Source organism: Zonotrichia albicollis, chromosome Z (assembly GCF_047830755.1).
Source record: "Zonotrichia albicollis isolate bZonAlb1 chromosome Z, bZonAlb1.hap1, whole genome shotgun sequence".
Taxonomy (NCBI): Eukaryota; Metazoa; Chordata; class Aves; order Passeriformes; family Passerellidae; genus Zonotrichia; species Zonotrichia albicollis.
The window spans coordinates 64993831-65016223 of NC_133860.1; the positions used below are offsets into that span (position 1 = coordinate 64993831).

A 22393-nucleotide genomic window follows, 5' to 3' on the forward strand; every position below is an offset into this window, starting at 1 on the left:
AGGCCCAAAATGGATCAAATGGAACACTTCAATTTCATATTTGAATGTTAGGAAATGAGGGTATGAGGAAAATGTTTCTGTATGTCATGTCCCCCTTGCCAAGAAACTTTTAACTATTCAGGTAGGCTGACCTGACGAGCAACCAGACACACACATCTGCTTGCTTACTCCCTTTTCCTGTGTGACAAGGAGAAATTAGGAGGCCAAGAAGATTTCTCTGTTGATATAAAGACAGTTACATACATGAAGGAAAAGCTGCATGTAAATGAAAAACAAAATAAGGAATGTGTTTGCTGCTTTCCACTGTCAGATTACTTCCTGGGAATCAGGGCCTCAGTTTATGTAAGAGTAACTTTGGAAGACAAATGCCCTAACCACAAACGGCTTCATCTTCTCCCTCCTTTCCCTGGGCTTTTATTGTTGAGCGTATCATGATATGATACAGAATTTCCTTTTGATCAGCTTGGGTCAGCTGTACTAGCTGTGTGCTCTCCTGACCTCTTGCTTACCCCTGGCCTCCTTGCTGGATAAAATAGAAAAAAAGCATTGATGTTGTGCAGGAATAGCAGAAACACTGGTGTGTTACCAACCATGTTGTAGTTAAAAATCCAGAAGACAACATTATGTGGGTTGGTATGAAAAAAATTAACTTCATCCCAGTCATGGCCAGTACAATCTTCATCCTTTATTTCATACCATTTATCATGCTTAGGTCTTACACCATCCAGTAGAAGACATTTTTCTGTTATTTTTCCTGTCATTGCTACTTTCCATTCACTTTGGTGCTTTTTGCTTTCTAGTGCTTTTTTTCATACCACTACTGCTGGTCCTCTTCTTCTCTTTGCCCATTAAAATCCTGCTTTTTATTGTCTCCTGAATGAATCACACTGTTTCTTTCTCCAGATGAAACAGCAGAATAATTTAAAGCTCAGTCAAAACACAAAGGGATTTCTAGAATGATAATTGGTGGCAAAGTTGCCGTATGGAAACTTTTGCTGAATCCTTAATTTCAGAGATGTAGAGTATATCTAATGCTTGGGGATTACAATCAAGTTGCCTAGTTTAATGCTTAGGAGACATGAGTAATAATGAGGAATGTGGTTAGATACCCAAGGACCCGTTGTAAAATTTAAATAGGTCAGTTGAAAGTCTGTAATGTGCAGGCCTTTGAGAGCAACTCAGATTGAGTAGTGTTTTCTGTAAGAACTTCCCTGGAAGTATAAACTTTCTGTCAAATTTCAAGTCGTCATTTCTGAAAATGTCAAATGTCTGAAGTTCTCAGTGAAAATACATTGCTGAGGAAGAAAAAAAAATAGGTGAAATGGTGAGTGGGTCTGTTTCTATGTGTCTGCATGTTGATTCCCTATCTTGCTTTGGAAATAAGTCTGTACTGATTTTCCATCCTGAACACTTAAAAAGCAGAAAAAGACTAAAAAATAAGAAAACCCATTTGAGGTAAAGAGTCACTATAAAAGATCTCAGCTGCATAGCTTAGTTCAGTGGACAGGTGAGTGACTAGAAACAAGGCCTTAGGTTGTCTGATGCTTCCACTTAACTACAGGCAGCAGTACCTGTTCTGCCTTCTATTCATACCACTGCTTCCTTCTCAAATCAGAAGGTATGATTTTTGCAAAGGATTTCTCTAGATGTTGAACATCTGTTAAATATGTGAAGTTTATAAAAATTTTCATTTGACAGATTTTCTTTTGCATCTGATGAACTCAAATACTTGTAAAATTACTTTTACAGCTGGAAATATCTGTGAATATCCCAGATGTGCAGGTGGCTACTGATGCTGAAAGTCTTACTTGTGCTTCTATCCAACCAGTAGTACAGAGGGAAGAAGAAAGCACCTCAACAACTGTAAGAACGTCTTTCGTTTGTTTCATTGGTCATACAAAGCTATTTCAGCAGTTTCTTTTTGCCATGTCTGAATGCAGCTGTGTAGCTTTTTTTATTGGTACCTGTAACATACAGATGTGAGGCACACCTGTGGGAAAACTGTGTTAGTAAATATTGTTAGCCTTAAAACCAGGGTAACTTGTGGGCACAGAATTTACATGTAAGCATTAAATAAAAATGAGGTAATTTTATATATATTATATATATATAACTTTGATATTGTTTTCTTTGTATTTAAGGAAACAATCATACATGAAAATCCAGATGTGGACAAAGGTAGATATGAAACAATCTTGCTTATGTATTTCCTGTTAACTTGCTACTGATATACACATATCCCCCTTTCTTAAAATTTGTTTCCAAAGGTGCCACGATCTTGATTGAGAAGCTCAGCTGTATCCTGCAGTGGGTCAGCTGGAACTGGCTGTGTCCAGGGCAGGCCCCTGCTGGCAACACCTTGCCACCTGTATTCAGTACACCCTTAAAGGCAGTTGTGTTGCTGCTCAGTGTTTTAAGAGTAGTTTGGATTTGCTGGATGAGAATGGCTGCTTGCCTACAAGCATTTTGATTCATAAATAAGGTCAATTTAAAAAATACGTACTTCACTGTATTGGTGGTAGTGTCAAATATTTTTTGAATATGTTAATGTTTCTAGTTAATGTGGTTCTAACTTTCAATGTGTGTGAAAGACTTCACAGGAATTAATGATGGAAGCACTGAAGCTGCCATGACTTTACTTGCCATGGGTGATCCAAATTTCCAGTTAAAAACAAGCACTGAAGGTATGATCTGATTTATGGGACAAAGCCTTGCTCGCATGCTTTCTGGGTCCGCCTAAGGAGGGATGGAGCAGTGGCTGCAAAGCTCTGCCACGTGCTGCTGCATAGCAGGAGGTCAAGAGCCTTTCATGCTTTTAATCCTGTGCGTTGTAACGCATAATGAAACAGGCAGGCACCCTACTGAATACTGCCAATGGTATCACTGCTAGAGAGTTGTTTTTGTTGCCTTTAGGATACACATGTTTAAATTGATCTGGGCACATAAACTGGATGAAAGAAAGGGATCAAGCTTAAACGACTGTAACTTTCAGTGACCTTTGCAGACCTTTAATGTTAAGCATAGCCTTTTCATCCTAACTAGCTACAACCTGAAATTACCTGGGTTTGTTACAGATTTTGTCTACCATTTTTTAATCTGCTTTCATTTCCTGAATGCTACTTTTTGTGTTCTTACTACAAAAAGTATTCTCTTAGGACTGTGTTTATCTGGGCTTTCAATCCGTGTCTTTGGAGAATAGAAACTTTGTTAAACAAGACTTGAAGTTATATAGCTTTTTATACATGCCAAACCTGAGTGTTTTAAATGAAATTTTCCCTTCTGTTTATTTTTATAACCAGAACAGACACATATGTTACCTGCTCAAGATGACTTGGACATGGCTCATAGCCTTGTAAATCATGCCTACTCCAAAAAATATAGAACTTCTAGTCAGTATTTGCTTTCTTCAGACACTTCAGTCAAGGATTTGGTGCCTTCTGAGGATGGAAACAACATCAATGTAGAGCATCAAATCACTGGCACAAGAACAGGGATAGAAGAATATTCAGAGATGGATGCTATTGATACCAGGTTGACTATTTCATTTTCTTTAGTGAGAGAGATCCTCTGGCACTGCTTACTTTTGCTTGGTTCTTTCTGGCATTTTTATCAATTTGCAAGCAGTCTTGCTTAAGTAAAGGTTTCTCAGTTAATGTAATGTAGTATGTAATATGCAGGAACTCCTCTCATCTCTTTCTTACTACTTTTATGAAGTGTTTGTGTGTAATTTTGGGTATCTACAACTGTTTTTTCTCTCATGAAATTAGGTTTACTCGGGGAAGAGGGGGAGAAAAAAATATGCAAACTAATTATGTACTGGATCATTCTTAATTATCAAGCTCTTTCTTGCAAAGTTCTCTACAGCTAATCAGACCAAGGCAAATTACTTAATTGTCACTGCTGCTGCAGGGGTGTAGATCAAAGATTTAGAGCAAAGGGATGGCAAGAAACCAGTTGATCTTCCATCATTATGATTTGAATGAATGATCATTAATAATTTTTACATTTGTGAATTACTAGACAGCTTAGTGGGACACTTTCCCAGAGAAACATCTGCTGATTATCATGATTTATTTGAGAAACTATTTAACTTGTTGACTGCTTGAACAAAGTATGAGATTATGCTCTTTGAAAAATGTTAATCCAAGATAATTTATTTTGCATCCAGTTTAATTATATTATTTTTCTTTGTATTACTTTTATTTATTATTTTCTTTGTATTACCAGAACTTACTACCGTGTCATATGTATTAGATTTCTGATCTTCTCCTGTTATTTAAACATATACATTTTTCTCTCTTTTTTTTTAAATTCCTTTACATTAGAAACATACTAGTTTGCAGCATACTAGTCTGTTTCAATTCGCAGAAGATTTTTTTTTTTTTTTTATCTTGCTGGGTAGTTTCCTGTCTTCTCTGCCAGTTGTAGCCTGCATTTCAGGTCTTCATTGTTTGATCTACTCCATATCTCTTATATCTTCTCTTCACTAACTGTCAAAAATCAAGGACTCTGTTGATGACATTTTTCCTTTTACTTGTAGTGGTAGCTCTTTGCCTGTGGTGAGTAGTATGAGACTGACAGGAGGCGGACACCTGGAGCCTGAGCCAGCCTCTGCAATATTGAGGTCCAGTGAAAACATAATGCAGGAGATATTTAATGCAAATATACTTCTGGAACAACTAGAGCAAATTCAATCTGGTAAGCCTGTTTCTTATCCTAGGGCTCTGAAAATGGTTATTCAATAGATTCACATCTGTTGATGAAATGGAACAAAGCTGAAAGTTTTCACTTTCCATTCACATTTACAGGTGAAACATCGCCATTGTAAGATAGGGTACCCATTTGTGATATCGTTTTATACGTGTATAATGTATATGAGAATACTTTTCAGTATGAAATTAAATGAAATTTGAATGGCAGGTTTTTTCTGCCGGTATTAAAATACTTGCAAGGCACTTAAATTACTGGACTGCCAATTACACATTGGCAGAATCTGTAACTATACAAATACAGAAATACAGTCAAATCCACTGTACTTTTTTCTGTTATCACTGTCTTTTCCTTCCATTTAAAGTGAAAGAGGAGGTAGAAGGAACTGGCTTTCTATTCTTAAAGCAGTTGCAAAAAAGATAATCTTCAAACTCTTGTCTTCATGCCACTGGCAAAATAGGAAAGGCAAGATGAGATATGTGTGTATATATACCTTATTTATGTAAGACACAATTATTCATGCGCATATTCATGTATATGTGTCTGTATAAACATACTACAAAACTTTAATTCATACAAGATTATATATAAAAAAGAATACAGATATATATACCTGCAGACTGCAAAGACAATATTTTAATTTTTGTTCTTATAAAACTTAGATCCTACAACCTTGAGGGGTAATGCAGAAATGCAGAAGGTGGAACCCGAGCCAGTCAGACAAGCTGCAGATGATTCTTCAGTTCTTCCTGATTTTGCATCTGGAAGTATGAAACTTAACAAGCAAGTAGACAAAGTTGAGAGGTAAGAAGACTCATCATTTAATACTGACTTTATTCCTACTGTGTCTTAAAATATGCAGCTGAAGTTCAGGTGTAGTATGTGACTGTAATGGAAAAAGTGTGCTCACAGACACTGTGTTTACACAGATAGTGTACAGTTGAGACTTCAGGTTTTTCTCCCTTATGTGTTCTGCTACAGCTTTTGGAGATAGAACATTAACTTTTGTTTGCTGTTTTAGAACTTAGAAATTACCTTGTTGCTTAACTGTCTTTCATGAAACTGCAAGGAAATGTTAATGAGTTGATTAATTTAGAAATGTTAATGAGCTTATAAGGCTTCCTGCTTGGTTGTGCTTTCAAGTAGGAGTGTTTCCATTAGTGAAGTTACAGAGGCCTTTCTGTGAAATTCTTTATGTAGATTTGTTCAAAGATTATGCGTTCTGTTTAGTACAATGATGTAGTCTTTAAACAGGCACTTTGTTTCCCTGTAATTACATATTATTCATATTAAATACATTGTAACACAGAATTTAGCATTTGCATAGGGTATCTTTATCTGGTTTCAATTTAACGAGATATATACCTTGCAGAACAGAAGAGCAGATAAGAGATGCATGTGGAAATTCAGGAGATTTGGGACATCTAACTGCATCACCAAAACCTGAAAAATCACACCTTGGACAAGAAGATTGTCCAAATCAAAGTTCTGTGGATGAACTGTCTGAGCAGAGTCCTTGTCCTCTTGAGCACCAAATCTGTACAGTCAGCTTTACTCAGGTAAAGAACAAGAACTTAATTACAGTCCAGAAGTGCCAAGATTTTGAAATTCTGTAAAGAAAGAGGTTTTCAGTGCAAATATACTCACCAGTTGTAAACACTTGATACTTCAGTGGTAAATGAAACTTGCTTTTTCGCAGGGGCATATCCAAATAATCTTTCAGACAAACTTAATGTTTGCAAACTCTCTTTAGAACGTTTCAGTAATAAGTAATACACATTAGCAAAACTGGGAGGAATTTTTAAGAAGTCCTGATGGAAGAAGTTACTTAAGATTCTTGTATCCATTCAGTGTGACTGACATCTTACTGTTATGTTTGTTTACATTAAAATGAAGTTAAAGTGTTACTGCTTGGATGGAGCAAAGCAAACTGCATTCTTCGTTATGTTCTTTCTCATTTATTTAAAAAAACGATTAAACAATTCAGAGCTTTACATGCATGATTATATGACATACACAAATTTTGCATATTTTTGCATATATCTATATCATTTATATTATCATCATTTATGCTGTCACAGGTAAACAATATGTCTTGCACATGCATTTCTTTGCAGTGGCTTGTGGATCCATGTTGTAGTATAAATGAGAGTTACCTTATTTTTGTCATGAGAGACAGGTTCATTCACAGTTCCCCAGGGTTTCTAGTGTTGTGTGAGGTCAGTGAGCATATAGTTACATTGGAACAGCTGATGCATAGTAGCTTGTTTCCTGAGTGCAGCAGGTTGCTGTGTCAAGGCTGATTTCATATAAGGACAATGTGCAAAAATGATGTTGCTCTTACAGGCCTGGCAGAGAGAGTATGAGAAAAGGCAGCTTGTGGTAGAGCTGGTTCAATTAATTCCCGGTTTTAGTAAAGGGACAAGCTGTAGAAGGGAAGGGATAGATGAGCTGTAGAGGTTAATGTTTTTATTTGGCACTCAGTGGTTTGTTAAGGGTTGTAGGAATCTGCTTTCTTAGTGCCGCTGAACAATTTATTGTGTGAGTCATCTCTGACAGAATTGTGCTGTAGGAAGTATAAATTTATTTTGACAAACTATTAATATAGACAACAAGCTGCATATAAATTTTATATTTCCCCAGTGTTTCTTGTCCTTGTTAGACTAGTACTCTTCAGCCTAGAACAGCTAGAAGTGAAAACTAATAAATGAAATAATGATGATGTGATTGGAGTTTTTGGATCTTCAGCATTTGACATGCTTTGTTTCTTCCTGTTTCCTAGAGTAATTTTCCAGATTTATTAATTTCAACTGTGTTGTTTTATTTCAACTGTGTTGTTTCTAGAATGAAGCTTGTACTCAGGATGCTCAACGACATTGCATAAGCAGCAGAGAAGAAACTTCAGGTATAATGTGCTAATATTCAAAGTTAGCAAAAGCCCACATTTGTTTATTTGCGCTTACTAAAAGATGAATTACAACCCTGAAATTTTCATTTAAAAAAAATTTAATTTTTCATTGACTTATAATCAATCTATTCTATTAACACAAATAATGATCCACAGCATAATGATATTCCCCTCCCTAGCCTCTTGTCTTTACATTTCATTAGTAGAAACTAGACTTAAAAACTATTTGAATAGCCCTTCATTAAGTTTAAGTATCAGTGGAAGGGAAACTTGCTATCTTTGCCCTGTTGAGAGTTCCTGCTGCTTACCCTGTGGTAGGTATAGTATATAGTTTTTAGAGTCCTTTTTGCACCTCTGACTCACCCAACAAAAACTGAACATGACAGAGGGTGAGAAACTGTAGTTTTCCACTGGCTTAGTGAGCTGTAGTTGTCTTGAACTTACCGAGTGAATGCTGTTTCAGAGCTCTGTGAGTAGGAGGGCTGTACTGTGCAAGTGTGGAGCAGAGGGAAAGAAGACAAGGGGTCGTGTAAAACAATCAAACTTCCTTCTTTAGCTGTACTGAGTCAACAGATTAGTGCTTAACTGATCCAGTACGATGAAAGTTATGAAGGTGATGTCTGCTGTTCCCTAGAACAAATTGAAATGCTTGATTTGGAACCATTACTTGTCTAACATAGGGGATAGTCACAGTGACGGAGGCCCAGAATACTTACTTTTAGTGGAAACTACAGTCCAAAGCTGTAACTCATGAGTTTCTGCAAAAGATAAGGCTAATACTTCTTCTTAGGCATTTGTTGCTGTGCTGTATTATTGCCAGAATCTTGCGGTGAAGCATCTTAAACTGTGTTTAATTAGATGAAGAATCCAGGCAAGCTGAGGTTGGAATAACAGCTTTACCTCATTGAGAGCTGTCTTAAATAATGGAGTACCATTGTTGTTTTCCATCTTTTGAAAACTTCACAAATGTTTGTTCCTTAAATTCTAATGGATGGCAGCTGGCAACTCTCTGTTAATATCTATTTGTTGATTAAATTATCTCAGTTTTTCCTCTTAAATTCAAGACTATGCTTCTCAGATCCTGTTCTGCCAATCTGCAGTGAGGGGAAGAATCCTGTGCTTACCTTCAAAATAGTAGACATCTGCCATTTAAGGAAGTAATTCTTAATACCTGAGAGTTGCAATTAAAGACAGAGGGGCACTTGACCACCATGACATACGTTTAATTAAACTGCAGATTGCTCTTTAATGCTAGAACACCCTTTTAAAGTCTTCATCATTACCAGGCATTTTTAATATTCCTCATTCTAAATGGTAATCAGGATTCCTCTGCAGTGAATAAGCACCAGGAGATGATGATGTGTATCTTATCAGGGAAGTCAGGAAGCTTATTGTCTCAAGAATATGTCCAGTGTCTTTTTCCATGGAGAAATGAATGCCTTAAATTTCAGTACTCTGTGTAGGGAGGATATGAAGAGAACAGCATATTTTCATATTTGATTAATAGTTTTTTTGTTACTTATTTCCTTGAAAAAATTATAGTAGTGAATGATGATCACAGATGTCCAGAGGAAGAACAGACATTCATTTTAACATTGGTGGAAATTCCAGCTGGCTCAAAAGAGTTTGATGCATCTGCTATGGTGGAGCAAACTTCAGAACCAGTACTACCAGCCCCAATACTTATCAGCCCTGTAAATGCAAGTGAAACAACTGTGACTGAAATGGAGAGGTAAATGCTTTCTTTTTAATCAAAGTGAAACAGTTTTTGTGTACCTTGATTGTTCTCTGACTGTCTAGTACAGATTAGAACTTTCAAAAGAAGAAATGCAAGAGGAAGTAGTTTTGACAGGTGGCTAGAGAATTAAGAAAGTAAAAAGGGCTCTAATTCGATGTGAGGAAGATTCTATAGGTGTTTTAAATTTAGTGTTTTAGTTAGCTGAGATTTTGGTGTCATCTTAATTCCGATTTACCCTTTAGAGTAATTCTTCTTTTTTAGTAGAAGTCATTTGCCCATCTTGAGCTTTACTTTGCAATATGGATACTTACAATGCAAAGCAATTGAAATGAAAAAATCTAAGCATGTTTGCATTTTACATTACTTCAACAGTTTAGTAGAGTATCTGTTTATTAATTGCTCATCCAGATTATTCATATAGATGGTTTTCTGGAAAACATGATAAACAGTAGATGTAAATTCTTATTGTCTTGAATTTACTATTTAAAAGGCAGACAATGTGAAAACACAATTAATTACTCCAAAGAATAATAGCTGGTTTGTCTACTACAATCCAAAAGGGTTTGAATTTCTTTTACAAAGAGTACCTCTGAATGCAGTGTAACAAAATTTTTAGTTCAACATTATTGTTGAGCTAAATTTCTTAGTCCATTTGGGAGGGGAAAAAAAAAACAAAGGAAAAAGACATTATGAAAAATGGAACTGTTGCAAAGTAGTAAAAAACCCACAAACCCTTATACTGTACTAAGGAAAGTCCTCAGATCATAACTAGAATGTGATGCAATTACAGCTTTATCATACTCTGCTGCTTCTCTGTATGTCTTATATATGTCTGTATGTTTTTGAGACCATACAGCATGTGGGGGTTCAACTGTGCAGATAAATAATACTGTATTTTTCCACACAGAAACTTCATACAAAGTAAATTTTGGCTTCTAGTACTGTCACAGTAATGACTTTATATATCTATAAACAGTATTGGATCCTTGACAACTGCAGCTGGTAAGGTTGCTGGACCTTTGAACAGCAGTATGGAAACCAAACAACTAGAGAGTGGAGTAGACCCTGTTCCAAAGTTGCAGACAGCTCAAAAACGGTTGGCTGCTGAGCTTGAAGAGAATGATTTTCCTCCTTCCAAGAAAACTCCATCTACTGTTACAGTGGAAAATAGCCTGGAAACCACTTGCAAGGTGAGATCATAATTTGGTGAGTTTTCATCCATGGGGTAGATGCATAACACATAATAGAGCATTTTAATTATTTTTAATGGTGTTACTTGCTTAAATATGTACTATATATGCCTATACAATTTAAAAGGAAAATCAACACCTATAGATGGCTTTTAGTTTTTAAATCTACAACAGGTTTTGGGTATTTGTTTATTTATTATTAGGGTTTTTTGAGAATCTGTAGGCTCTCAGGTGTTTTTGAATTAGACTTCCTAGTAGACAGACTGGTAATATGTCTTACTTGGTTCATTCTGCATCACCCTTATGACAATGGCATTGCAGGAGAGGAAACTCTGGAGGTGTATTGGATGACTGGCAGGATGTCTAGGTGCACTGAATGATGTTTTGAATCTGCATTGTGTCTGTTACATGAAGAAGCTTTAGATAGATATGTTCCTATTGATTCTTAACATAGCAGGTACTAGTTTAAAAAGCAAGTTGCCAGTGAAAACAAGCCACCATCTTTCCAGTATCCTTTTGTGCTTTTTTACAATATGACCAAGCTTATGGCAGCAACTACCATTGATCTTTGTAAGTGGGCCGATATTGTATAGTGTACCTTGGTGTAGGCATGGGTGGTAATTCCCCGGATGATTCAGAGAGCCTTTCTAGGAAGGGATGGATAACCATCTTCTTCCTTCTTTAATCTCTTATCTCAATATCCTTGTCTTGAGTAATTCGTCATAAGAACACCTTGAAAAACCTGCTTAGGAAATGAGTTAAGTGATGAATGATGCTGCACTGTCCTACTGTATCAGTCCTGTGCTTAGAACTGTGCATGTGTGATATGAGTTTATCAACTTAATTGTCTTTTCTGTATTAAGAGCAATTAAAAAAACTCCTTTTTTTTTTTTTCTCTTTTAAATACAGGGTTATTCACTTAAATCCCCAGATGTGCCAATGGTAACTTCTGGTATGTACATGTAAACTGGCAAACCGAAGTATAATGAATATAAACACATCACAACTTAGTATTGGTTGTCATGCTAAATAATTCTTTCTGAGGCCATCTAACACAATAGTAGAAACAAATTTTCCTGGTACTACACTAATACCACCATTCCATGCTTTCTGTTATAAACTAGGTGTACCGAATTATGTAAATGTTGGTAATTTAATAATGGTTTTAAAAGCATTGCTGTAGCTAGTTTATTAGTGAAATTTGAGAGGTTTTTTTGACTAAACGTGTTATCGTCTCTTAAGCAAATATTTCCACTTTTAAAGGAGCACAGATAATCAAAAGTATTAACTGGCGTTTTAAGCATGCAATGCCAAAATAGTTTGTTTTTATTTTGTTTTGCATTTTTACTGAAAACGTACGGAATTGTTTAGGAGATCAATCAGCCTCTGAAGAAACAGAGGAAAAGCAAAACTGCTGACAATGCAATCTTCATTGATCTGAGCCAGTGAAGGGCTTGGTGAACCATAATTTTGGCTCTGAAAAAGACCGCTGAGGGAAGCTGTAGAAGGTTAAACAGGCTAGGTGACTAGACTTAGTTCTGTGGTGTGCTAATAAAGGGTAGGGGAAGGGGGAAGAGTGTGCTGTAACTTCTACCAGCTTCTTCCTATAACATCCATATGATCTTGAAGGCTTTAAAAGTAGACCACAAACTTTTAATTCATATTGGTGACTCATAAAAATAAATGGACAAATAAAACTAAACAAAAATTCAGCCCTTCTGCTGTAATGGTTCAAACCATTTTAATATAATGCATTTTTTGGGCTCTTGTGTTATCATGGAAGTCTTTGACCCTCAACTTCTTTTACAGGGAATCTTTTTCAAAAAACAGAGGCCTCAGCAAAGGAAAAAGTACTTACTTCTGTGTTGGTGTCTGAGTCTATCTCACAACTGCCTGAGAAAAGCCAGCTTGAGACTTTGGAGAGCTTAGGGAAAGCACCACTTGAGAATGCAGCATCTGAAATGGAAGAGGATGTTACGTCTAGATTAACCTCTAACAGAAGAGCAGAAATAAGTGGACAAGGAAAGCAAGAGAATGTGCATGAATCTGCACAGTTGGAGCAAACTAGAAGCCCAGCATCCTCTTCAAAAACTCCATTACTCAGGTATGGAGTAATTGCAATAATGTTTTGTCAGCTTGTTCTGTAAAAAAAGATGATGTTTCTATGTTGACATCTTTTCAGTACCATTGTTTGTGACCAGCATGGCTAAGAGTTACAGTTTCTATTATCTCCTGCAAATCAGAAAGCATCAAACTGACTGCTTTGAAATTTGCATTATTTTACTCATTAAATGAGTAGATCAACTGAAGGGCACTACTGACATATTGTGTGTCTGTTTAGACATGATAGATGCCTTTTGTCAGGCAGGCATCCATTGGCTGTGATAGGAACTTAGGATAATTTGTTCTTTTCCATAGCTAGGTCTCATGTTGTGTCATGTATACCCATCCATTTGTTTGGATGTTCATTCTCCCAGTAAGATTTGTTACTGAATTTTTAGCACTGACATAAGTCATTTCTCCAAAGAAGTTTCAATCTTGGCAGCTCAGAGGATATTCCTGTTACCTATATGTTGACTTGATTTTTAAAATATACCTTTCTGTATTGTTTATTTAAATGTTTTGAGTTCATGTTCTCTGTTGCTCCTGTACTTAATTATTTTGATTGCGATGCTCCACTGGCTTCTTCTAATCTGGCATTTACTTTTTCATTATGCTTGTGTGAGTACCAATATTGTATATTTATATTTGGGACATCCACAGCAATTGGATAGTGATGCATTAACATCAGAATCCTTGCCTTAAAGTTTACTTCTCTAATTTGTAAACTTTTAACAACATGAAGAGTTAATGCTTTGTGTATGACTCACATAAGCTCAGTGCTGTGACTTCCATAAGCTCACTGGTCTGGGTTTACTGCTGTAATTAGGCGAAAATCCTGCAGCAGATAGTCTGCTGTAGCCCCATTCTTGGGGATCAGGTTTTCCATTGATTACATGAAGGATGCTCAGAATTTTCAGTTTGTTCTTCAGAAGTGTGCCTCCATCCTTCTTGGAGCCACTCTCCCAAAGTCTGGTAGCTTGTTACGAGCTGTGGAGTAACAGCAAATAATAGGTTCCTGTTCCCAGGCTTAAAAATTGTCAAGAATCTCTGTGACTAGACATAAAAACTCTTGTACCAGAATATTCAGTAATACCAAAGCCTTTCTCAGAATGACTTTTTGGTTTTTTTCCTTAGAATTTTCATATGTCCTGTAGGTGTGTGTTTATTTCCTGTGTATAGAATTGGACTCCTGCAATGCTATTTACATCTTCCTTTTATCGAGCAATCCTATGACATCCTGACCATATTTGTTTTGAACAGGGGTGGACGAAAACCATTGGGATTTTTATCTTTAATTTGCAAAAAAAGTAATTCTGAATCTGCAGAAGACACCAAAGGGAATAGAGGGAAGATCCAAAAGCCACGAATTGTGACTCCAAAACGAAGTCTAAAGAAACCCACTCCATCCGCTAAGGATGAGAGGGAATCTTGTTCCTTTCCCTCTACTTCATCATCTGCAGAACATGAACATGTAGCTGCTGATGCTACAGTTACGGTATGAGCTTACTTTTGAACAACCATGCATTTCTGAGGTGTGAAGAACAGAGAATTAGTTGTTTCAGGAGTGAGTAGATGGGTGTGTAGCATTCATGTTTTGAGTGCAGTATCTGTTCCGGTTGACAAGATTCTGACTTGTGCATGTTTAGGAAACTTGCAAGGCAACTAAGGTGATTTTTGTCTGCATGGATATCTATTTATTTCTCATTTTCAGTAAACTCTGATTTTTTTTTTTCCCCTTTGGTCAAAACTTCCTACATAAATAAAATACCCTTACAAATAGATCATGTGCATATATATGTAAATATATTTACACATACACACTGATGAAGACTCTTAAGAGCAACCTTTTCTTGTTTTATCAGGTTCCAAGTAACAACTCACCTGAGAAGTCCCCTCTCTGTGCTAAAGATCAAGAGAAGGAAGGAGAACCAACCAAAATCTCTGAGTACTTTTTCAGTGACATCTTTATGGAAGTGGATGATTCAGAATAGCAAAGGGTTTCATAAAAATCTAGGATCACAGAATATACTGCAGCAAGAAAAGAGTATTTTAAAAGTTACAATTCATTCTGATATTCATTATGCCACACTTAATGTCAGCCAGTAATAACAGTAGCAGATAATATATCAGGAAAGTGATCTCTTTAACATTCAGGGGAAACTGAACATTCTCCGAAAGTGATGTAACAGATTCAAAGGAGAAGATGGAAAGCAAAGGCTGAAAAGCCTCATCTCCTGCTGCTCCTTTAACAAACTGGGTGCGATTACTAATAAACCCCAAAACATGCGACTGGAACTGGGATGCGGGGTTGGACAAAGGAACCATAAACCAAACGCCTTGAACAAGCTCCTCTACCTATGTAAACTCCCTATAAACTATTATCACTGAACCCAGCACAATAGCAACTCAAAATCTGTGCCCCTCCACTGTAGAAGCTACATGTTAGGCACAATACTGGATCTGTCTCCAGATAAGAAAGTATGCCTAGGGACCAGAAAGGTATTAAACCCTCAAAACAGCCTAGGGACCAGAGACAGGTGAAGGCCCCCATCCAGAGAGGCATGAATTCAATCAACATGGCTACTGACTGCTTTATCTCAATGCAGAGTAAGTAGAACCAAAATGCAATCAGTACAGGATTTTTCCCTTTCTCAAGCCACATGTTGGGCACTAAAAAAAATGTATTTGTCCTGGTTTAGGGCAAATTTGAGAGGAAATTTTCAAAGGGGTCCCTCTAGAAAGCAGATTCAAGCGGCCCCTTCCCCCACTGGTTTGGAAAGATTTTCTTGGAGAAAAGTGGAAAAAGCCCTGTTTATTTAACAAGCAAAGTATTCACAAGCATAAAAAAATGAACAATACTAAACAATAACACCTGTTGCTGTTCTGAAGAGATGGCAGATTAATAAAGTCCATTACTTGGAGTGTAGCTCCAGCTCAGCTCACTCAGTCTATTACCAGTTCCTCCTGTGCTGGAAAATGCTGTGTCCTGGGTTTCAGTCGGCCACAGGTGTGAGGTGCCCATGTTTTTCTGGGTTTTCAGTTCAGAAGAAGGCTGATCAGTTCCCAAAAAAAAGAAAAGCCACAGTCCAGGGAACTTCTCTGCCTCAGCTAGCTAAAACCTAACTAAAAAGAAGGAAAGCTCTCACCTGCCATCTGTCTGTTCTGGAGACAACACAGTCTGTGAGAGAGAATGCAGAGGAGCAAGTGCAGCTTCTGATAACAAGCTTCCCCTTTGCTCTCGGAACCAGTCTTAAAGGTGCAAAACTTAATATCCAGCATAAACAGAACAGATGATTTGGGATAAAAGCATCATGAAGTCACCCTAGGACATGTTAATTCGTGCTGTGAAGATGAAGTGGATTCTTTCTGAAGCAACCCAAGAACTTTCAAAATGCTGACATAGTCTAAACCACTACAATGATGTCATAGCACCAGGCCACTTAATGACTGCCAGCTTATGGTTTCACTTGTTTAGACACTGATAGTGAGTGCATGACTATCCTACAGAAAAGTGCAATGAAATAATGTTTAATCTTGCAACAAGTATCCTTTTTCATTTTAATGCTAAAGCTTCTTAGTACTGACTATTCAAGTTCTTTACTTCTTTTTGTGAAGTATGTTACGTTAGAATGAGGAATTAACCTTTTGGGTATAATGTAATATCTGAAGATCAGAAGGCAAATACTGGAAGTGATGTAGTAAATACATACATGCATATGTCAAGCACTTCAGGTGTTTTTGAATCTCCAAATTACATATTTTTGTATGAGTTTTTTAACCACATAGTTTAAAAGATTGTAGCATGAAAAGCCCAGTAGGATTGGTTCCTTAAAAATTTGTTGAAAACTTTAAAACGCAGTTTACTAAAAGATGATAACAAAAGGTTAATGTTTGCACCCTTTTTTATCACTTGGAGGAGGAGATTGATGTTTCCTAGTATAAATGCTAATTTTCTTCTAAATTGGAAAACAAAGCTATAGATACAATTTCTTCTCCCTATTTTTATGTGTAGTTGTTTGTATATTTACTGACTTCCTCAGTTTCCGTTGTGCAAAGTAGCACAAAGAGGTCGGATTAAACCATGATTATATAATGTCACTTTTGAGGATTTGCTGCTTTGAAGCACTTGAATTAAAAGGGTTTTCTTATGTGCATGTCTGATTGTACTGTAACTTGTCATAAAATTCTGATTTAGCTTTAGATTTTAGTTCAAGTTTTTATTTACCTCATCAAGAAATTTGTCTGGGTGAGGTAATTAGGTTTATGCACTCTGGTTGCTGAAAGAGTCAATATTTAGTCTGAAACTCCTGCTTGCAGTAGTATCTTGAGTAGTCTTAAAATTTTTCCCATTAATTAATACTTGCAGGTACTTTTTCAGAGCAATTTATTATGAAGGTTAAACTGATGTTTAAGTGGTATTGTTAATGCTCTCAAGAAACCTATCATCAGGTTTGGACTGGGTAATCCTTTACTGGAAAGTAAATAATACAAATATGTAGTTAATTTTGAAATAGTCGATGAAGTTTGAGAATGTTTTTCTTTTCAGAAGTTGTTGGCAAAGCTTCTGAAGGAACCTTTAAACTATTGTCAAAGAGGAGAAATACAGAAGAAAGCTAATGTTACTGCAAATTGGTATATTAGCTCTGCCAGTGAAATGTCACTAGCAGCAGTATTCCTTGAGGTGATGGAAAAGGGACTAGTGGTCTCAGTGTAGAGTAACTTCCTTGAAAGCATCTGATCAACCCACTTCACCCCCCAAAAAACCCTCAAAAATACAACCACAGTTTCTGTTCAGATGGTATCTTGTGCTTTGCCTAATCTGTTTAACTTGAAATGTTTATCTAAGTTTTGTTCTACTGTAAACATTATGAAAGAGATTCATGTATACATGTAACTCCATGTATTGTATATCTTGTAGATATTAAGTATGCAAGTGTTTACTTCCTGATATGTCTGGCATGTTTATATCAATTGCACTCATAGAGCCTAAAAATAGATTCTTGGGGAGTGGCTATGAAATAATTGCTGTGAGTACCTTTTGAGTGAGTTCTGAGGGGATAATCATTCTATATTCAGTTGCATACATTTTAGCTTGCATTCATGTTATAAGGGGAAAAAAATCAACTACTTCATTACTAAGATTTATGGTGCCTTATCTGCATTGTTAATTGGGGCTATGCTTTCTTTTTTCTTGCAGCAAATAACATGCACTTTGATAGAGAATTTTTTTTTTAAGAACAAATTTAATTTGAATAGAAATAAGAGAATTTTGTGGTTTGTGTATGGAAGTTTTATAATGATGAAGGATGTAAGAAGATACCATTGAAATCTCAATATGTATGTGTAGCATTTTTACAAAGATGTGGCATAAAACTGTTTTGCTTAGAGTTGTCTAGCGCCTTGTATCATCACATACAAGCTTTCTGTGTCAAAGGAAGTAGTCCTATTCTTTATGTAAATTATGTGAATAAATTATTTTCTTTTACCTGTGTTGCTGTTTATCTAAGTTTCAAATGCAGTTTTTAAATACTTAGAAGTCCACAAAGCTAATAAGTGTGAACTAAAGGAAAAGCTGAAGTTTGGGCTGCACCATTGGGGTGCTCACAGACCTGCTGGTAACAGGCTGAGCATGGTTCAGGAGGAGGATCGTCGTTGTTCCCTGGTTTTGTTTTAAGAGTAGAGCTTAATTTACTTGGTATCAGACTCCCTGCTGTTACCTTTCTCTAAAGATAAGGGCCTTGACTTAAAGTAAAACTGGAATACTGAAGAATAGCAAAGTTTTCACAGAAGGGAGAAACTCGGACAAAGATGGTTTGGATTTTGAAAATATTGTCCCTATTACTGTACGACAAGTTTCTAAGAAGGGCAAAGGCTTTCCTAGGCTGTGCGTGAAAACACAGTTTTCACGTGTGCGCGTCCCAACACAACTCTTCCAAAGGGTGTTCTACAGCATTAGTTTGTCCAGGGGCCTGGGCTGGGACTCCGCGGCCGGGCCGGCCCCGCTGTGCCCATTGGCTGCGCCGGGGGGAGTGGCGGCGGCGGCGGCGGCGGCCTGGGACGTCTGCTTCGGCTCGGCTTGCTCGGCCCGGCTTGCTCGGCCCGGCCCGGCCCAGCCCGGCCATGCTGCTGGGTGCCCCGCGGCTCCCGGGCCGCTGCCTTGGGCTGCTGCGCCCGCTGCTTGCCCGCGGGTACCGCGGCGACGCGGTGGCGGCCGTGGGGTCGCGCCCTGACGCAAGCTCCGCGCTCTACCAGGTAGGGCGGCGGGGGTTACAGGGCCCGGCCGGGCCGCGGGGCGGGGCGGGCCGCAGCAATGCCATGGAGGAGTCGGCGTGAGGGACGTGGCGAGCACGTGTCCGCGCACGGTCCCGGCCCCGGCCCCGGCCCCGGTGCCGCCCTGCGGAGCGGCGGGGGCAGCGCCGCGCCCCAAGCGCCGAGGCCTGTCAGTTTCAGCGGGCCGAGCTCACGCATACCGTGTGAAAAAAAGGCGGGTTAGTGCAGTCGTCTGGCTCATGAATATTTTTGCCCTTTTAAATCGGGATGCCAGCTCTTGCTGCGTTTCAGGCTGATCGATACTGTGCTAGTGAGGTGGAGGCAGGGTTTGTAGACCGTGGAAGATGGAGTCTGATGATTTCAAAGTTGCATGTTTTTGTGTTTACAAATTGATTCCCGAGTTGAAAACAGCTGAAATAGCTGTACAGAGCCATGGACTTGCACCCAAAAACATCATCTTTTGAGGAGGAGAGCTAGGTGTAATTCCAGTTGTCTTTACGAAGAGAGCAGTGCTTCCGTCTGGTATAAATACATTTCTTTTTAATGGGGCATTATTATCACCATCATATTCAAAAATCGTGTTTACAGTTAGTCTGAGAAAAGCATGGCTTTAGGTATGAATCGAGGCTGATAGGAGGGCATGTGTTTGTTTTCGTATTTGTTCATGTAAAATATAAAACTGTGAAGCAACGGCATGTACTCTTAATGAGATAGGTCCATTGGTTCTGTGCTTTGTTTTGCAGAAACTAAATTTGGGACAGAAATTAGGTGGCTGAAGCTTCTCTGTAATGTCAGAATTTGTATATGTATATACACATATATATATATTTTTATATATATGTATATACATACAAAGCTTGTGTATGTGAAGTGTGTCTGTATATGTGCACGTACTCATATTTTGTGTACCAAAAAATGATAGTATTTTAATAAAGGTGTTCACTTATCTGAGCTGCCCCCAGATTTGCCCTTATGTCTGGGTTCCTTTCAACCTCAAAAGAAAAGCAAGGCTTGGTAAAATAGCTAATAGTGTTAGTATTTGGTAGAAATAATTTACGGAACACGTTAAAGTGCAAGCACTGCTTTACAAACACAAAGAGGCACTTCACCACCTGAAAAAAAAGTAATACAAGGAATAACAGCACAAACACGAGAAGACATTATGATAGGTGATGAGGGTCTTGCCTTCCTTGGCTGCTGTTTACCTTTCTGGCTGTGAATTCAGCTAGACAGGCTGGCCTTGATGATGCAAACTGCCTTTTGAACCAGATAGGCAGAAATGTAATTTAAAGGTGAGTGAGTCTAAATTCTGGAAAATGAAACAAAGTCTCTTTGAAGATTCCAGGCACTAGCTCTTACATGCACTGTGGTGGTGTAGCAATAATTTATGTAGCTTGTGCAGTAACTGTTGGATTCGTGTTTAGAGTTTGCCTCTTAATTTTGCATTGAAATTTGTAGAAATCCTCATATTAACAGCAGAATTTCACTCAGTGTGCTGGTGCAAGGACCACTTTCCAGAAGGAACTTGATGCCAGTTCACTAACCTTTTTTTTCTTTATTTAATGACCATAATGAAAAGCCCACAAATACATGGTACAACTAGCATGTTTATTTTTGAGAGTAGTCTTTTCTGTGTGTATTCAGAATTATTTTAATACATCCTTATTTCTCTTTGGTAAAGTATAACAGTGTTCTATTCTGGTTTAAGGCATGAAAGATTGTGATAGAAGTTGAATGAGTTTAAGCAACTCAGATGGTTTTGCGTAGTATTTTTTACAGTTTATCTAACAAGTCCTTTCACAGTTTTCAGGTAGAGTAGCTAAACTAGCTACAGTGAGTCAAAATCTAATGAGAAAGGTTATGACTGTGATTACTGTTCCTCTGTTAACATCCTCTGCCATTTTACCTGCTTTTTTGGTTTTTTCCTATGTTAAAGGTGAGTTTCTAAGCACAGTATTGTGTGCAAAAGGAGAATGTGTTTAGAGGAAAAAGACTGACCGAACAAGGAGAAACAGGAAACATTTTTGGTGTGTAAAGCTGCAAAATGATCCAGGTGGACAAGCTGAACACTAATGTAAAGTAATATTGGGTGTTGTGACAACTTCATACTTCTAAAAGTATGGAATTACAAGATACATTTTTACCTTTCAAGAGAGTCTGTTCTATCTATTTGTGGCAATTACAAAGGCAGAAAAATAATGGTGTTTTGAAAGTCACTCTACAGTCAAAGCACTTCAAATGTGAGCTGAATCTGTTCATGTTTTTATTTTATTTCTGCTTTGTTTCTTTACCTTTCAATGCCTAAGTGAACAAATTCTACTGCAACATTTGCAGCATCTTCCTAAAGGAAACTGTAGGTCTGTGTGTTTGAGTATATATGAGAGTTATAGAGAGTTAACATGGATTTACCAGCTGGTTTTTTTTTCTGTGAAAGTAGGCTCAAACATCATATAAATGAGAATTAGACAAGGCAATCAGATCTTTTTGTGCAGCATGTTCTTTTATTGCAGCTGTATTTTTCAAAAAGGTAGTAAAGTTCTTAATGTGTTGGCAAAAAAAACCCAACAAATTAAGCTTGACTAATACCTTCAAATTCCTAAGAAACTGTAAAAAAATCCCAACTTGCTGTAATGTGCACATGGAGTTTTGGATAATTTGAATGAAAATGGTGAGCTCAGTACTGATTCACTCATATTCAGATTTTGAATCTTTGTTTTTCTAGAAGTATGATAGCAAGAACAACAGCTTAAAAAAAACGAAAAACCCAAACACAACCAAACCAAGACAAAACAAAGCAAAACCAACTTTTGTTTTATCTTCTTTTTCAACCTAGAGAATAAGAATCTAAAAAGTGTTTACCAAAATCTATTTGACCTAGGTCATTCATCCTTTGGTACAAGTAATAAGGACACTTAATTCAAATCTGTGGTTTTTACAAAGTTAGATTCAAAATGCAAACAAACCTATGCCAAAGATAAACAAAATCTAAGAAACAGCACTTCAACTCTATAGTAACTAGTTTATTTTAGTTTATTAATTTCAGAACTTGTCTTTTCCTATCCTAACACAATAAGATTTTATTGTATAACATTTTGATTAAATGCTTTGGGATGCTTGAGAGAGGCTAGTTCTAGGGTAGAAATGTTACTACTTTAAAGACAATACAGAGACAGTATTTATTAAGGTAAAATTAGATTTGGAAGAGAAATTAGTCTTGTACTTCTTATGTTTGTTTATTAAAAAATTAAATATAGTCACCCTTGGTTGAATTTAAAATTCTGTTTTGCTCTCCACTTAGGAGAACTATGAACGAATGAAGGCACTGGTAACTGAGCTACAAGAACAAGCAGAAAAAATCAGATTAGGTAAGTATGAAAGTCTAGATTTTAGAATAATAACCTGGTGCTTGGGCTTGTTGAACCTCAAAGAGTTGGCCTTGCCTATTGATCCAGCCTGCCCAGATCCCTCTGCAGA

The 22393-nt window shown here is 37.3% G+C and overlaps 2 protein-coding genes across 5 annotated transcripts in view; both read left to right on the forward strand.

The window, feature by feature from the left end:
* Positions 1 to 18134, forward strand: part of BDP1 (BDP1 general transcription factor IIIB subunit) — a 53334-nt gene extending 35200 nt beyond the window's left edge. For all 3 annotated transcript variants that reach the window (XM_014271115.3, XM_014271116.3, XM_074532931.1), the window contains exons 29-42: positions 1750 to 1863; positions 2142 to 2178; positions 2592 to 2684; positions 3300 to 3531; positions 4541 to 4698; positions 5373 to 5514; positions 6083 to 6269; positions 7555 to 7615; positions 9161 to 9350; positions 10333 to 10546; positions 11456 to 11498; positions 12356 to 12650; positions 13910 to 14144; positions 14512 to 18134. In XM_014271115.3, coding sequence (XP_014126590.2) covers positions 1750 to 1863; positions 2142 to 2178; positions 2592 to 2684; positions 3300 to 3531; positions 4541 to 4698; positions 5373 to 5514; positions 6083 to 6269; positions 7555 to 7615; positions 9161 to 9350; positions 10333 to 10546; positions 11456 to 11498; positions 12356 to 12650; positions 13910 to 14144; positions 14512 to 14640 — 2130 coding nt within the window. In that variant the 3' untranslated portion in view covers positions 14641 to 18134. The remainder of the gene's footprint in view (positions 1 to 1749; positions 1864 to 2141; positions 2179 to 2591; positions 2685 to 3299; positions 3532 to 4540; positions 4699 to 5372; positions 5515 to 6082; positions 6270 to 7554; positions 7616 to 9160; positions 9351 to 10332; positions 10547 to 11455; positions 11499 to 12355; positions 12651 to 13909; positions 14145 to 14511) is intronic.
* Positions 18135 to 18667: 533 nt separating this feature from the next.
* MCCC2 (methylcrotonyl-CoA carboxylase subunit 2) overlaps positions 18668 to 22393 on the forward strand; it is a 37908-nt gene continuing 34182 nt past the window's right edge. For both annotated transcript variants that reach the window (XM_026796796.2, XM_005492684.4), the window contains exons 1-2: positions 18668 to 18901; positions 22218 to 22284. In XM_026796796.2, coding sequence (XP_026652597.1) covers positions 18770 to 18901; positions 22218 to 22284 — 199 coding nt within the window. In that variant the 5' untranslated portion in view covers positions 18668 to 18769. The remainder of the gene's footprint in view (positions 18902 to 22217; positions 22285 to 22393) is intronic.